This window comes from Nomascus leucogenys, chromosome 8 (genome assembly GCF_006542625.1).
Source record: "Nomascus leucogenys isolate Asia chromosome 8, Asia_NLE_v1, whole genome shotgun sequence".
Classification (NCBI taxonomy): domain Eukaryota; kingdom Metazoa; phylum Chordata; class Mammalia; order Primates; family Hylobatidae; genus Nomascus; species Nomascus leucogenys.
The window spans coordinates 47,639,056-47,654,603 of NC_044388.1; the positions used below are offsets into that span (position 1 = coordinate 47,639,056).

Consider the following 15,548-nt stretch of genomic DNA (forward strand, 5'->3'; position numbering starts at 1 on the left):
GTCTGTGAACCTATCGCAAGGAATTATTTAAAAACTCAGACCAAGACTGGACACAACAATGTTTATCAGACTATTTTATATTAACAGAAGTGTAAAAACAAGGTATATCCATTAGTAAGCTAGTGTTTAAATTGTGGTACGTCCATATGATGGAATATTACTTAGTTGATAAAAATGTGTAAAAGAGCATCTTAGGACAGAAGGAAAAAATTTTAAATGTCAAATGACCAGAATAAGATATAAAGTTGTATGTAAAAGAGAATCCAAATTAGATTTTTAATATGTCTATTATTTGCATATTCATTTAGCAAATACTTATTGAGTACCCAGTATGTACCAAGCACTGTAGTCAGCACTAGGGATACAACCATGAAAAAGATAGACATGGTCTCTTGCCTCACAAAACATAAATCTCATAGGAGATGCTGGAAGAGATGGAGTTGAAAGCACAGTTGGGGATTAGCCTTGGGTGAGAAGAAGAGCCCTTGTGTTGTAACAGAAATGAAGAAAGGAAGGGGTGGGCGTGCCTGTCACTAAGTTTGTAAATTAGGGTATGGGAAATTCTTATCTGAAGGCAAGATAGTCTGATGATGAGTGTGGGTGAGTTGGTGAGGTTCGAGAAGCAGAAACAGTGTGGAATAATCTCTGATGAAAATGAGGCTGCTGGCTGGGGAAAACAGCTATGCTTTTTGAGTAGCACTGAAGGCCCAGTTGAGATTGGAAACTTTATTAATAGTGACACCAGTTTTGTGGTTTTTAAATTTTTTTTACCCTCTCAATACAGTTGACCCTTAAACAACACAGGTCTACTTTTATGCAGGTTTGGATTGCACAGGTCTACTTTTGTGCAGTTTTTTTTTTTTTACAACCAATCACAGATGGAATATACAGTCTTTGCAGGATGTGAAACTCACATGTGCAGAGACCAACTTTTCACATAGGGAGGTTCTGCGGGGCCACCTATGGGACTTGAGTGTGTGTGCATGTTGGTATATCCCTGAGTCCTAGAACTAGTTCCCCATCTATACTGTGGGATGACTTTAGCAGTCAGGGTATAGGTAGCATATAGGCAGTTGTAGCTGGATTAATCTTGGATTGAGATTTTGCCAGTAAGAAAAAATGAGGTAAGAGGAGAGTATAGAATATTGACAAAAGTCATAGAAAGACATGAAATCTAGAGAAAAAAAATTGATTAAGCAAATGAACCTAGGAATCGAAATTAGGGAGGGGACAATGGTAGACAATGTTAGCAGAAGAAGCAGGAGTAAACTTTAGGCAGGCAAAATCAACTGTGTTCACTATCAAGTCTGAGCTAAGTGAGGAAGAAAGTGAAACGGTGGGCTAAGACTGAAAGACAAGGAGAAAGTACAGAGGGATGGGGCCCAGAAGTCTTCCTGATGTTGAGGAACAGATAAAATTTAATGAGAGGCCTACGATGAGAGATGGTTGTGCTCAGAGTAGGATACCTAGATTTTTATTGAGAGTTGTTGCTAGAATCACAAGATCTCAACAGTACATCCCTATGCCTGTTTTTCTTTTAAGAGATGTGGTCTTGTTACATCGCCCAGGCTAGAGTGCAGTGGCTATTCACAGGTGTGATCACAATATTCTCCAACTCCTGGGCTCAAGCATTCCATCCACCCCAGCCTCCCTAGTAGCTGGAACTAAAGGACGCGTACCACCACACCTAGTTATACATCCCCACATTACTGATTGTCCCTCTCCCTTTTGTCTTTTTTTTTTTTTTTTTTTTTTTGGAGACAGAGTCTTGCTGTTGCCCAGGCTGGAGTGCAGTGGCGCGATCTCGGCTCACTGCAGGCTCCGCCCCCCGGGGGTTCACGCCATTCTCCTGCCTCAGCCTCCCGAGTAGCTGGGACTACAGGCGCCCGCCACCTCGCCCGGCTAATTTTTTGTATTTTTAGTAGAGACGGGGTTTCACTGTGTTAGCCAGGATGGTCTCGATCTCCTGACCTCGTGATCCGCCCGCCTCAGCCTCTCAAAGTGCTGGGATTACAGGCGTGAGCCACCGCGCCCGGCCCCTCTCCCTTTTGTCTTTAAAACAGAATATAAGAAGGAAGCAATAGAAGACTGGGGCCATTTGAGTCTCTCTCTGACAGTTGTCATAACCAGAATTCTGTTCCCTTCTCCCCAGAGATCCAGAAGATCTCCGGATCTTCTCTCTTTGCAACATAAGGGTTAGGGCATCAGTGTGTGTATGTGTGTGTTATCATTAAACATTAGCCAGTAATTTTCGCTAATACTGATGTTGTCCACATTTATTCTTTAGAAATAAATAGTATTGCTATTTTTAGTGAGAAGCCACTATTTTTAAGTATGTAGCCACATTTTAATTTTAATGATTTGTCATTTTTGTGATAAGAATAAGTAATACTAGATTCTTATTACCAGGCTTGCGGTGAAAATGAGCATCAGAATTTAGACCTCTAATTCAATTTATTATTTTATTTACTTTTTTTTCTCTTGCCCTGTGTTATGGTGCTGACAGCCCTCTAATTTTATTTATGTATTTATTTGTTTATTTTATTTATTTATTTTTGTTTTTTGAGAGGAGTCTCGCCCTGTTGCTCAGGCTGGAGTGCAGTGGCGCCATCTCGGCTCACTGCAACCTCCACCTCCCAGGTTCAAGCGATTCTACTGCCTCAGCCTCCTGAGTAGCTGGATTACAGGCAGGCGCCACCACACCCAGCTAATTTTTGTATTTTTAGTAGAGACGGGTTTTACCATGTTGGTCAGGCTGGTCTTGAACTCCTAACCTCATGATCCGCCCACCTCGGCCTCCCAAAGTGCAGGGATTACAGGCGTGAGCCACCATGCGCGCCCAGCCCTCTAATTTTAAATGAAGGCATTATTCTGGAGTGGGGACAAAAAAAGTTCCAGACTCAGAAGCTTTAATGTAAAGTGTTTTACATGTGTGTTTTCATTTTAATTTTTAATTTCTATAGTGGCTGGGTATTCATTTTCTTATGTCAAGTATTTTATGTAGAATGTCTTTTTTGCCTCATAGTTATAATCATTTAAATCTTGATTTCAGCTGATGAGTAAGGAATCTCCTGTCTCTGCTGGAAATGATGCCTATGTTGACCTTGATCGTCAGGTATATAATTATACATTGTTTTTATTCATGAAAAGGTTGAAAAGGATAAGCTTCAGATGTTAATGAGAAGAATGGGTTAAAATTGCTTTTGGATTATATTGGTTTAATTCTTCATATTTTACCTAAAATTTTAAAAACATAAGCTTTTTTACTAATGGAATTTACACATTTATAATTAAGTTTATAATTTGTAATAAAATGCATTTGCAATTAAAATGCTGTTGCATAACCTACTTTGAAATAGATTAATTTTTTTAGTTTATTGTGACTCCTGTTTTCTAGTCATGAATTTTTATTTTTCTGTTAGTGATATCAGTGTGCCACATTTAACACAATAGATGTTACAGCTTATGATTATATGAATCATAAGAATAAGTTCATGTCATTTTCTCGTAAAATGAAATATAAAATGACATGTCAAATTCCTGGAAAATGATATGAATTTATTTTTATGGTTTGTATATAATGCAACAAATACTTACCTTTTATTTTCTTTTGTCAGTTGAAGATGTCTTCTCGATCCCACCCCTCATTTCTGTGAAGTAGTGAATAATTAAATGCTCTAAAGAACTACTGTATTTTTAAAGGAATCCTGCAATGTATTTTTGTGATTTTAACAGAAAAGTTACTTTGTACTTTTAAATATTGCTTCCTTTTTTTTTTTTTTTTTTTTTGTTTGTTTGTTTGAGACAGAGTCTTGGTCTGTCGCCCAGGCTGGAGTGCAGTGGTGCAATCTCGGCTCACTGCAAGCTTCACCTCCTGGGTTCTCACCATTCTGCTGCCTCAGCCTCCCAAGTAGCTGGGACTACAGGCGCCTGCCACCATGACCAGCTAATTTTTTTTTGTATTTTTAGTAGAGACGGGGTTTCACCATGTTAGCCAGGATGGTCTCGATCTCCTGACCTTGTGATCTGCCAGCCTTGGCCTCCCAAAGTGCTGGGGTTACAGATGTGAGCCACCGTGCCCGGCCTAAATATCGCTTCTTAATGAAGTGTTAATTACACTGTCAGGTTCTGTGTTCAAGCTATTTTGTACATCTCATGCAATACATGAATAGAAATGTTTGTATTCTTTGTCTTCTTTCACTTCCTCCTCATGGTTTCTAAATGTTTTGCAGGAAAATCTTTGGACATGTTGCAATTTTAACCCAAGCTTTAATTTTTTTTTAATCTACCACACAGAGGTTTGGTCACATGAAATGAAGAGACAATAAAATTTTCTTTTAATCAATTTTTTTCATACTTTGCTAATTTAGAGTTTATATAGTAATGAGATACAACTCAGGAATGTTTGGTTTATGTTGAGAGTAAACAAATTTTTTAATGGTGCTATACAAATTAACATAAGGTTTTTTCCTTCAGTAATATTTTTGTTTTCTTAATCTCAGGAGATGCAAAATTTTCGTCATGTTCTAACTATTTTCACAACAGTTTTTGATAGGTTTTTTTTTTTTTTTTTAACTTCCGAGATACCTGTGCAGAATGTGCAGGTTTGTTACATAGGTATACATGTGCCATGGTGGTTTGCTGTACCTATCAACCCATCATCTAGGTTTTAAGGCCCGCGCTCATTAGGTATTTGTCCTAATGGTATCCCTCCCCTTGCCTTACCATAAGGTTTTAATATGACTCTCCTTCCCCCATCCCCCAGCATGAGGTTTTAATATGACTAAAACACTTGTGTTGAAATGTTCTAGCTGCATATTTTAACAATTAAAATCCCTATTCCTCTAGCACATACATATTTTACGAAGGTAAAATTTCTCAGTTATTAAAGAATTATCCTTACCAAGAACCAGGTAGTCTAGATCAAAAAAGATGCATAAGAAAACTTGATATGGGGAATGAGCCAAATTCAAAGGACGGAAAAAACAAGACTTAGAGTAAAAGAAATTAATTTAAAGTTAAAAGTGCTGTCTTTGTACCCTTCCACAGGATTCTTGATTTCCTCTTGCACCCTTCGCTCTTTAGGAAAGAAAGGGGGGAAATGTTTTAATTCTGTGTTGAATATATGAATTATTAATTGTTACCACTTCATATTAAAATGTTTATCTCTTTGTTTCTAACTAGCTGAAGAAAACTACAGAGGAACTAAATGAAGCTTTGTCAGCAAAGGAAGAAATTGCTCAAAGATGCCATGAATTGGATATGCAGGTAAGAGATCTGTTCTGTGCACCACCTCTTTGAAACATACCACTGTAAGTACCACCAAAGGTGCTATGGACTGCCATACAGTATATCTTAACTATAACGCAACTCTTTTTTAGGGAAAAAATGGCTGGGCGCAGTGGCTCACACCTGTAATCCCAGCACTTTGGGAGGCTGACAGGGGCAGGTCACTTGAGCTCAGGAATTTGAGACCAGCCTGGCCAACATGGTGAAACCCCATCTCTACCAAAATACAAAAAATTAGCCAGATGTGATGGTGGGCACCTGTAATCCCAGCTACTTGGGAGGCTGAGGCAGGAGAATTGCTTGAACCTGGGAGGCAGAGGTTACAGTGAGCTGAGATTGCGCCACTGCACTCCAGCCTGGGTGACAGAGCAAGACTACATCTGAAAAAAAAAAAAAAAAAAAAAAAATTCAAGAGCATAATTAAAGGTAAAGTTGAGAATACCTTTCACAAATAACAGACAAAAATAAGATTATTTGTCTGGAATTTTTTTTTTTTTTTTTTTTTTTTTTTTTTTTTTTTTTTTTTTTTTTTTTTTTTTTTTTTTTTTTTTTTTTTTTTTTTTTTTTTTTTTTTGGAATTTACTTTGACTAAAGAGGGGGACATACATGGGAGACATAGTTGGCCATGTTTTGGTACTTGTTAAAACTGGGTTATGCATATGTAGAGTTCATAATACTTTGTAATAGAAGAGGCATTTTGCTTTGAAAGGCATATGAGTTGGTCATTGCATTGGATGCAGAAAGTAATCACATCACACTTGTTGGGTTATCTAGGAAATAATATTTACAAAGTTGTAATGTAAGTGCTGTTAATTGCATTTCAGATTTTAGAATTTATATACAAATGCTAAGAGTTATACTAATAAGATTTCATTATTTTTATAAGCAGAATATAAGTATCTTTAGTAATATAAAATTAAATTTATATACTGGCATTGGCAAACTATGGCTTGCTTTCTGTTTTTACAAATATAATTTTATCATGGCTCCTTTATGTATTGTCTGTGGCTGCTTTCAGGCTTCAGCGACAGAGTGGAGTACTTGCCTAAAACATTTACAATATGGTCCTTTACACCAGAACAGTTTGCCAATCCCACGTATGGACAGATTGCAAAATGAATGATAGTGTTGCAGAGAGGTTATGAGAAGAGAAGAGGTAGCCCTACAGCATGTTTTGCTGTGGAGAAAACAGCAACACAGTCATAAGCATGTAATCTTTAATGTAAACCTTACTGGTTTTCAACATTTAGAATTGTCCTATAGAGAAACATCATTGTAAAAGTTAAGATGCCAGTGATAGAGTTTGAGAAGTAAAACAGGAATGATGAAGGAAAGGGAGAGCCAGAAATGATGGCTTTCATCTTAACCAAGCAGGGCATCTAGAACCACTTCTACAGGGAGACAATCATTACATGGCTGGCTGCTCCTTGTCATTCAACCTCAGCTCAAAAATCACCTGATTTATTTGTCATAAAATGTCAGGCACTGAGATGCATCAGGCACTGAAGTAGGTCTAAAGTAGTTCTCTTCAGGAAGGCCTTCCATGGTTGAGTAATCCCAAATAATCACCCAGTCTTTTTTGTTGTTCTTATTTTAACCCTCTGTGTACTAGGCTGTTTTTGTATTGTTATAAAGAAATACCCAAGGCTGGGTAATTTGTAAAGAAAAAAGATGTTTAATTGGCTCACGGTTCTGCAGGCTTTCCAGAATGGCTCCAGCATCTGCTTCTGGTGAGAGCCTCAGGAAGCTTCCAATCATGGCAGAAGGCAAAGGGGAAGCAGCTGTGTCACATGGCAAGAGTAGGAGCAAGGGGTGGAAAGGTGCCATACACTTTTAAACAACCAGGTCTTGCAAGAATTCCCTCACTTATGAGGACACTACCAAGCCATTCATGAGTGATCCAGTGCTGTGATCCAAACACCTCCCACCAGGCCCCACCTCCAACATTTGGGACTACATTTCAACATGAGATTTGGAGGGGATAAATATCCAAACCATATCACTCTGCATAGCACTTCATATTCTGGTTTTTACATGTATTTATTAATTTACTTTCTTGTGCAATGATTTGTTTTTACTTATAGTTTGTTTTGAATATATAATACATGAGTAAGAACTTCCCTTTTTTCATCACTGTATCCCTTGCACTTAGAAAACTGCAACCATACCTAGCACATAGTAGGTGAGTGAGGAATGAGTGGGTGGGTGACTGAGTGAAATGAATCAATAAGTAGTTTAAGGTCGCAGAGGTGATCAGTGAAGGAAGTGAGAACAGTGATTAACTATATTTATGGTAGGAAGGAATGGCACAAGTTGCTATAATCAAACATATCAGAGGAGAGAGTCACTAGATAATGTCTGAGGTTGATAAGTCAAGAAATAATTGTGTAACATTATTTAGATATGTAAAGTGACAACCAAAAGCAATAAAATTAGGCACCGTAAAAACTATTCTCTGGAGAGTGGGAAAACTCCGTAGGAAACTGTAGCTTTTCGTTATAAGCCCCTTTGCTTTGTTATTTTCTTAAATAATCATGTTTATGTTTTGTTTTGTTTTTTGAGACAGGGTCTCACTCTGTCACCCAGGCTGGAGTGCAGTGGTGCAATCTTGGCTCACTGCAACCTCCGCCTCCTGGGCTAAAGCAATCCTCCCACCTCAGCCTCCTGAGTAGCAGGGACTGTAAGCACACGCCACCACGCCCAGCTAATTTGTTTATGTTTTGTAGAGTTGGGGTTTTGCCATATTGCCCAGGCTGGTCTTAAACACCTGAGCTCCAGTGATCTGCCCACCTCCGTCTCCAAAAGTGCTGGGATTACAGGTGTGAGCCACCTCATCTGGTTTATCGTTTTGTTTTTTGAGACAGGGTCATGCTGTGTCATTTAGGCTGAAGTGCAGTGGCATGATCACAGCTTGCTGCAGTCAACTTCCTGGGTTTGAGTGATCCTCCCACCTCAGCCTTCCAAATAGCTGGGGCCACAGGCGCCTACCACTAGGCTTGGCTAAAATTTTCTTTCTTTTTTTTTTTTTTTTTTGGTAGAAATGGGGTCTTGTTATGTTACCCAGGCTGGTCTCAAACTCCTGGCCCCAAGCAGTCCTACCAACTTGGCCTCCCAAAGTGCTTGGACTAAAGGCGTGACCCACTGCACCTGGCCTGTGTTTTTTTTATTTTTGAAACAGAGTCTTGCTTTGTCATCCAGGATGGAGTGCAGTGGTGTGATCATGGCTCACTGCAGCCTCGACCTCTTGGACTTGAGCAATCCTCCTGCCTCAGCCTCCCAAGTAGTGGGGACCACAGGCATTCACCACCACACCCAGCTAATTTTTTTTGTGGAGACAGGGTCTCACTGTGTTGCCCAGGCTGTTCTCCAACTCCTAGCTCAAATAATCCTCCTCCCTCAGTTTCCCAAAGTGCTAAGATTACAGGCATGAGCCACCATGCCAGCCATGTTTATGTTTTGAAAATTAGATTCTTTTTGTCTGTGTGAAAAGGAGTTCTGCCATATATATTGACTTTTTTTGGTCTGACTTCTTTTTTTTTTTTTTTTTGAGACAAAGTCTCCCTCATGTGCCCCAGGCTGGAGTGCAATGGCACGATCTTAGCTCACTGCAACCTCTGCCTCCCAGGTTCAAGCGATTCTCTTGCCTCAGCCTCCTGAGTAGCTGGGATTACAGGCGTTTGCCACCACACCTGGCTAATTTTTGTATTTTTAGTAGAGATGGGGTTTCACCATGTTGGCCAGGCTGGTCTCGAACTCCTGACCTCAGGTGATCCACCACCTCGGCCTCCCAAAGTGCTGGGATTACAGGCGTGAGCTACCCCGCCCGGCCTTTTGTCTGACTTCTTACATTATTTTGAGATTCATCTATGTTGTAGCTGTAAATTGTTAATTCCTTTTTATTGCTGAGTAGTATTCTTTTATACAGGTTGAGTATTCCATATCTGAAATTCAGGATATTTTTGGATTTGGGGATATTCGCATTATATACTTACTGGTTGAGCATCCTAAATCCAAAAATCCAAAAGCTGAAATGGCTCCAATGAGCATTTCTTTTGAGTGTCATGTAGGTGCTCAGAAACATTCAGATTGTGAAGCATTTCTGAGTTTGGATTTTTGGATTTGGGGTGTTCAACCTATATGATATACTGCAAATCATTTATCCATTTGCTTGTTGGCATGCGTTTGGATTGTTTCCAGTTTTCTTCTATTACAAATGAAGCTGCTATAAACATTCTTCCTAAGTCTTCATGTGGGCATATGCTTTTATTTCTCTTGAGTAAATACCTAGGAGTAGGATGGCTAAATCAGTCATGTGGTAGTTGCATGTTTAATTCTTTAAGAAACTGCTATTTTCCAAAATGTTTGAAACATTTTATATTCTCACCACAAGTTTCTTTGCCAACATTTGGTAAAAGTCTTTTTAATTTTATTTATTCTAGTGGGAGTGTAGTTATATAATATTGTGATTTTAATTTGCATTTCCTTGATAACTAATGATTATTTATTAGTGTGCTTATTTGCCATCTCTATATCTTGTCTGGTGAGGTGTTGCTTCAAATATGAAATAAGAATGAATTGTTACTCTTACATCTTGCTCTGCATGTGCAGTATTCCAAAATGATGTAAATGTTTTGAGTGGAGATTGATCGTACTTGTTTAAAAATAGGCTTTAATGGCCGGGCGCAGTGGCTCACACCTGTAATTCCAGCACTTTGGGAGGCCGAGGCAGGCGGATCATGAGGTCCAGAGATCAAGATCATTCTGGCTAACATGGTGAAACCACATCTCTACTAAAAACACAAAAAATTAGCCAGGCGTGGTGGCGGGCGCCTGTAGTCCCAGCTACTCAGGAGGCTGAGGCAAGAGAATGGCGTGAACCCAGGAGGCGGAGCTTGCAGTGAGCCGAGATTGCGCCACTGCACTCCAGCCTGGGCAACGGCGAGACTCTGCCTCAAAAAAATATATATATATAGGCTTTAATTTGTAATGGTAATTCACAAGTGATTGAGCTGATGCCAGTGTAATTGGAAGAAATAACTGCCTTTGTCCTATATTCCAACAGGTTGCAGCATTGCAGGAAGAGAAAAGTAGTTTATTGGCAGAGAATCAGGTATTAATGGAAAGACTCAATCAATCTGATTCTATAGAAGACCCTAACAGTCCAGCAGGAAGAAGGCATTTGCAGCTCCAGACTCAATTAGAACAGCTCCAAGAAGAAACATTCAGGTAAAAGACAACTCATTAAAATCTGTTTTTTAAAAATTTGTTAGCTGTCATTTAAGGTTAAGAATATATTGGCCAGGCACGTTGGCCCATGCCTGGAATCCCAGCACTTTGGGAGGCTGAGGCGGGCTGATCACTTGAGGTCAGGGATTCAAAATCAGCCTGGCTAACATGATGAAACCCCATCTCTACTAAAAATGCAAAAATTAGCCAGGCATGATGGCGGGTGCCTGTAATCCTAGCTACTCGGGAGGCTGAGAAACGAGAATCGCGTGAACTGGGGGTGTGGAGATTTCAGTGAGCCGTGATCGTGCCATTGCACCCCAGCCTGGGCAACAGAACGAGACTTTGTCTCAAAAAAAAAAAAAAAAAGAGAGAAAAAAAAGAATATAATGTTAGGACTTCTGGGAAGCTGCAGTCCATGGAGGCTCCAAATAAACAACTTCTCAGAATCTCCTCACACAACATGAAACTACTTCACATCTAGGAAACATTCTATCAGAGCGCCACCCTCCTTATTATTTGAAGGCAGAATGCCGCAACTACAGAATACCTGAGTGAGAAGAAGCACCCCACACCTGCGCCTCTGTGGGAAACAAAGGTGACTGAGGAAACTTTCAAGAAAGACCAAGGAAGAACATTTGTGAAGAGGCCTGAAGGCGAGTTGACATGATCACCAGAAAGATTAAATTTCACTGAAAATCTGAAATGACTTTTGTTTGGAAAAGTAATTGTCAGAGCAGACCATAAACCACAGATTAGGGATTTCAAAATAAGCACATCTTCGGGAAGGGCCAGATGCCATGAAAAGTTGCAGGCAGGGATTTTTAAAAGACAGATGCATTTATAGACACAGAAATCTATATGTGTGTGTGTGTATGAGTGTGTTTATAGAGATAGGCTTATTTAAAGGGGTGAGCTGATTTAAAAGGACAGGCGAGATTTAAAGGAACAATCTTCCAGACATCTTCTGTGGGAAGAAAAGTCCAAAAAGAAGGAAGAAGGGCCCTTTGACCTTTGGGTGGTGAAAGGAAAAAGAAGAAAAAGGAAAATATGTCCTGCAAAATAAGACAGAAGCACAAAATTGAAAGACTTAAGAGTATGATGAAAATATTTTGTTACGGTTTACTAAAAAGTGCGTCATGACTTGTTTCTTACCTCGCCATAGATTTCTAGTGTTAAAACAGAAATTAAACATCAGTTAGATTTTTACTTTACTGAGTAACTGAGTGTGGTAACATAACTATTCTCGTTACTCCTCAGTGAAATGTTTCTGGATTTTTTTTTTTTCTTTCACCTTAACAGGAAAAGTAACAAACTTTTCTTAGGCTCCTTAGAAACAGCCCATTCCCTTTGGTCCACGTCAGCAGTTCAAAGAATGGTCGAGGCTCCTGGAGGTCCTCTGATACCATTTTGGAGAATCTGCAAGACCCTCTCTTTTTCAGCTATGTGTCTGCAAGGCTGGATTTTCTTCATATGCTTCAGCCAAAAAAAAACATGTCACCAACAGATGAATGTAGAAACAAATATGAGAACCCAGCTGTCTTCTATTAAAACAGATAATAGAATCACAAAAATGTAAAACAGTGCCACTCTTCTCACTTTTTCTGTTTTAGAAAATAGTTATTTTTCATAAAGAGTATGTTGTTTTTATTAACATAATGGGTTTATTACCGTAAGCCACTGTGCCGGACCATATGTCTTAATTTTATAATAAAAGCCCTTAAATAAATTGTATCTGCAGTATTTCGGAAAAATGTTGCATAATGTCTTGCTTTCTCGTAGGGAAATCGTAACCAGTTGTCACTGTTCCCAAGACTTGGGACAGTGGAGTTCATTTTTATGACAGTTAGTGCTTGAGAATGCAGCTTGTGGCCACTAACATGGGAGACATATTCAAGAAGGCTTTATTCTCATGCTTTATATTTTTCTTTTACTGTTCTAAGGAGAATGAGGAGGCGGTAAATAGTGCTTTCTTGGTCTATTTTATGTCGGTTACAGACTAGAAGCAGCCAAAGATGATTATCGAATACGCTGTGAAGAGTTAGAAAAGGAGATCTCTGAACTTCGGCAACAGAATGAGGAACTGACCACTTTGGCAGATGAAGCTCAGTCTCTGAAAGATGAGATCGACGTGCTGAGGTAAAAACCTCACCTTTGCCGCCCAGCACAGTCTGGCTCTGGTGTTAGAAACTCTAGGGTTTCTGAGGATCTAGCAAGCTTAAGAGCCAGGCTACCTGGGCTGAGATCCCAGGTCTGCTGCTTATGCAACCTCGGTATGGCTGTTTTCTCATCTGCAAAATGGAAACAATACACATGCCTACCTCAAGTTTATATGAGGACTTGAGTGAATTTATATTTGTAAACACTTGCAACAGTGTCTGGCAATTAAGCGATATACAAATGTTTGTAAAATAGAAATTCTGACCGTCACTTCTTACTTGTACAGCTCTGGAGCTGTTCTTCTGCCGTGCCCGCAAGGCCTCATTTTCCTGCTGGGCCTTGTTATTATCCCTTCAGTTCTCTCATGAGCTGCATCACTCCCTGCCACCTCATTTTTTCCCCCCTCAACTTGTACAGTCTCCTATCCTCTGTTGATTATCTCAACCATCTACATTTTCCACTTTTGCTCTTTGAATACTGAGAACGGGGAAATGCATAATTGATAGTTTTGTGCTGCTGCCAATTGGTGGCTTCCTTCTGAGCTGGATTCTTCCCAATGGCCCGCCCTCCCCCTGCTCATTGTCTCACTCACAGCCATTCTGATTCCTCAGGATTCTACTCCCCTGGCTGCCCTCCCCACACACCTCCCATGCCTTAGTCTCAATAGATGACCTTGTCTCCTATAGTAGGGAAGAAAGAGGCCATGAACTGCTGAACTCTCCATGTTTTTTGTCTCCTGCACCTCTAAACTTCCCTGGGTTCCCACCCACCCTTTCTTTAGAGAGTGTAGACCTGTTATTCTTCCTCCTGTTCAGGGTTAATTCCTTCTTCAGTGTTCTGGACCTCCACCTTTCTGGCCTACACAGGGACTGTGTTACATCAATCCTCATTTCTTTTGCCTTTTGAATCTCTCTCCTTCGTACACATGCACACGCACATTTAGGTCTCTTTAATCTTAAAAAGAGCGGGAGTTATTACTCTCTCCTTCCCACCAGAACCAAACTTAGATTACGTAAGGTAAAATTGACGTTCTCTCCTCGACCCCACTATCTGCCCACACTGCCCCACTGAAGCTGCTATTCCGGTGGTCACTGATAATTGCCAAATTATTTGGACACTGTTAAACTTACTTTTCTTTTGTGCCACATGTGACTCTGCTGGCTGCCCTCTTCCGCTTGGTTTCCTTAAATTATTATTCTCCATTAAACATTTAGTTGTAACTTAAGTCATATTTGTTAACCTGTGCAGAAAATTAACCTGGAATCACTTTTGTCTTATTTCATTAGATGTGTGTTTCCTGGCAATCCTTCTTAACACTGAAACAACTTTACAAGTGTGGATGTGTTTCTGATTTTTTTAATTTCCCATCTAATTCTAGACATTCTTCTGATAAAGTATCTAAACTAGAAGGTCAAGTAGAATCTTATAAAAAGAAGCTAGAAGACCTTGGTGATTTAAGGCGACAGGTTAAACTCTTAGAAGAGAAGAATACCATGTATATGCAGAACACTGTCAGTCTAGAGGAAGAGTTAAGAAAGGCCAACGCAGCGCGAAGTCAACTTGAAACCTACAAGAGACAGGTAAAAGAAACAGCATCTTGATGATGGTTTCAGGCAAGCTCTCGGTTATGACATGTAGCTTACCAAAATTACTGACTTGTTTTCATGGTATTCTGTTTTTTACCTTTTCTTTATTGTATTTATTTAGGAGACTGAGTCTCACTCTGTCACCCAGCCTGGAGTGCAGTGGCATGATCTCAGCTCACTGCAACCTCCACCTCCCAGGTTCAAGCAATTCTTCTGCCTCAGCCTCCTGAGTAGCTGGGACTACAGACGCATGCTGCCACACCTGGCTAATTTTTTGTATTTTGGTAAAGACAGGGTTTCACTGTGCTGCCCAGGCTGGTCTTGAACTCCTGAGCTCAAGTGATCCACCAGTCTCAGCCTTCCAAAGTGCTAGGATTACAAGCGTGAGCCACGATGCCTGGCCTATTGTATTTATTTATATTTATCTAATATTTAAAGGCTTTAAACTCTCCATAGCAGGTACTTTTATTTTATTTACTTATTTATTTATTTATTATGTAATACTTAAGAAATATACAAATGTAAAAGCATAGTTCAGTAAATATTCATGCTTGAATAAAACATGCTCTCCCCCTCCTCATTACAGGCAGCCTCCATGCTGCGGCTTTCATTCCCATTAGTCTCTCTATACTTTTGCTACATATATATATATTTATCCCTACAAATTTATAGCATTTTGACATGTTCCAGAACTTTATATAAATGATACAGTGAAAGCACTCTTCGTAATTTTTTTTCTTTTGCTCAGTGAGATTATTTATCATGATAGGTATAGCTTTATAACATTCATTTCCACTGCTGTATAGTATCTCAGTTAGTCTCTGTACCAAAATTTATCCATTTTCCTGTTAAGAGACCTACAGGATGTTTCAGCTTTTTTTTCCATGTTAAAAGAAATGCCATATAAATAGCATTGTACAGGTCCTCTACCATATATGTGTGAAGGTTTTACAACTTGATGGAATTTCTATCTAAGAGTATCTTCAATCTAGTTACATATTAGCAGATTGTTCCTTAAAGTGATTGCGTTACCAACAAGCAGTTTATATTCCTGTTGCTTCCCATCATCACCAACACACAGTATTGGCAACCTAAATTTTGCTGGCCTGGCACAGTGTCTCATGCCTGTAATCTCAACACTTTGGGAGGCTGAGGCAGGAGAGTGGCTTGAGCCCAGGAGTTCCAGACCAACCTGGGAAACATAGCAAGACCCCATCTCTAAAAATAACGTTAAGTTAGCTGGGCATGGTGGCATGAACCTGTGGTCCCAGCTATTTGGGAGGCTGA

The 15,548-nt window shown here is 39.7% G+C and overlaps 1 protein-coding gene across 3 annotated transcripts in view; it reads left to right on the forward strand.

Moving 5' to 3' along the window:
- The window catches only part of HOOK3 (hook microtubule tethering protein 3), a 134,143-nt gene that overhangs the window by 58,157 nt on the left and 60,438 nt on the right, over nt 1-15,548 (forward strand). For all 3 annotated transcript variants that reach the window (XM_003269653.4, XM_030817209.1, XM_030817210.1), the window contains exons 7-11: nt 3,053-3,115; nt 5,185-5,268; nt 10,352-10,515; nt 12,514-12,654; nt 14,054-14,255. In XM_003269653.4, the coding sequence (XP_003269701.1) occupies nt 3,053-3,115; nt 5,185-5,268; nt 10,352-10,515; nt 12,514-12,654; nt 14,054-14,255 (654 nt within the window). The remainder of the gene's footprint in view (nt 1-3,052; nt 3,116-5,184; nt 5,269-10,351; nt 10,516-12,513; nt 12,655-14,053; nt 14,256-15,548) is intronic.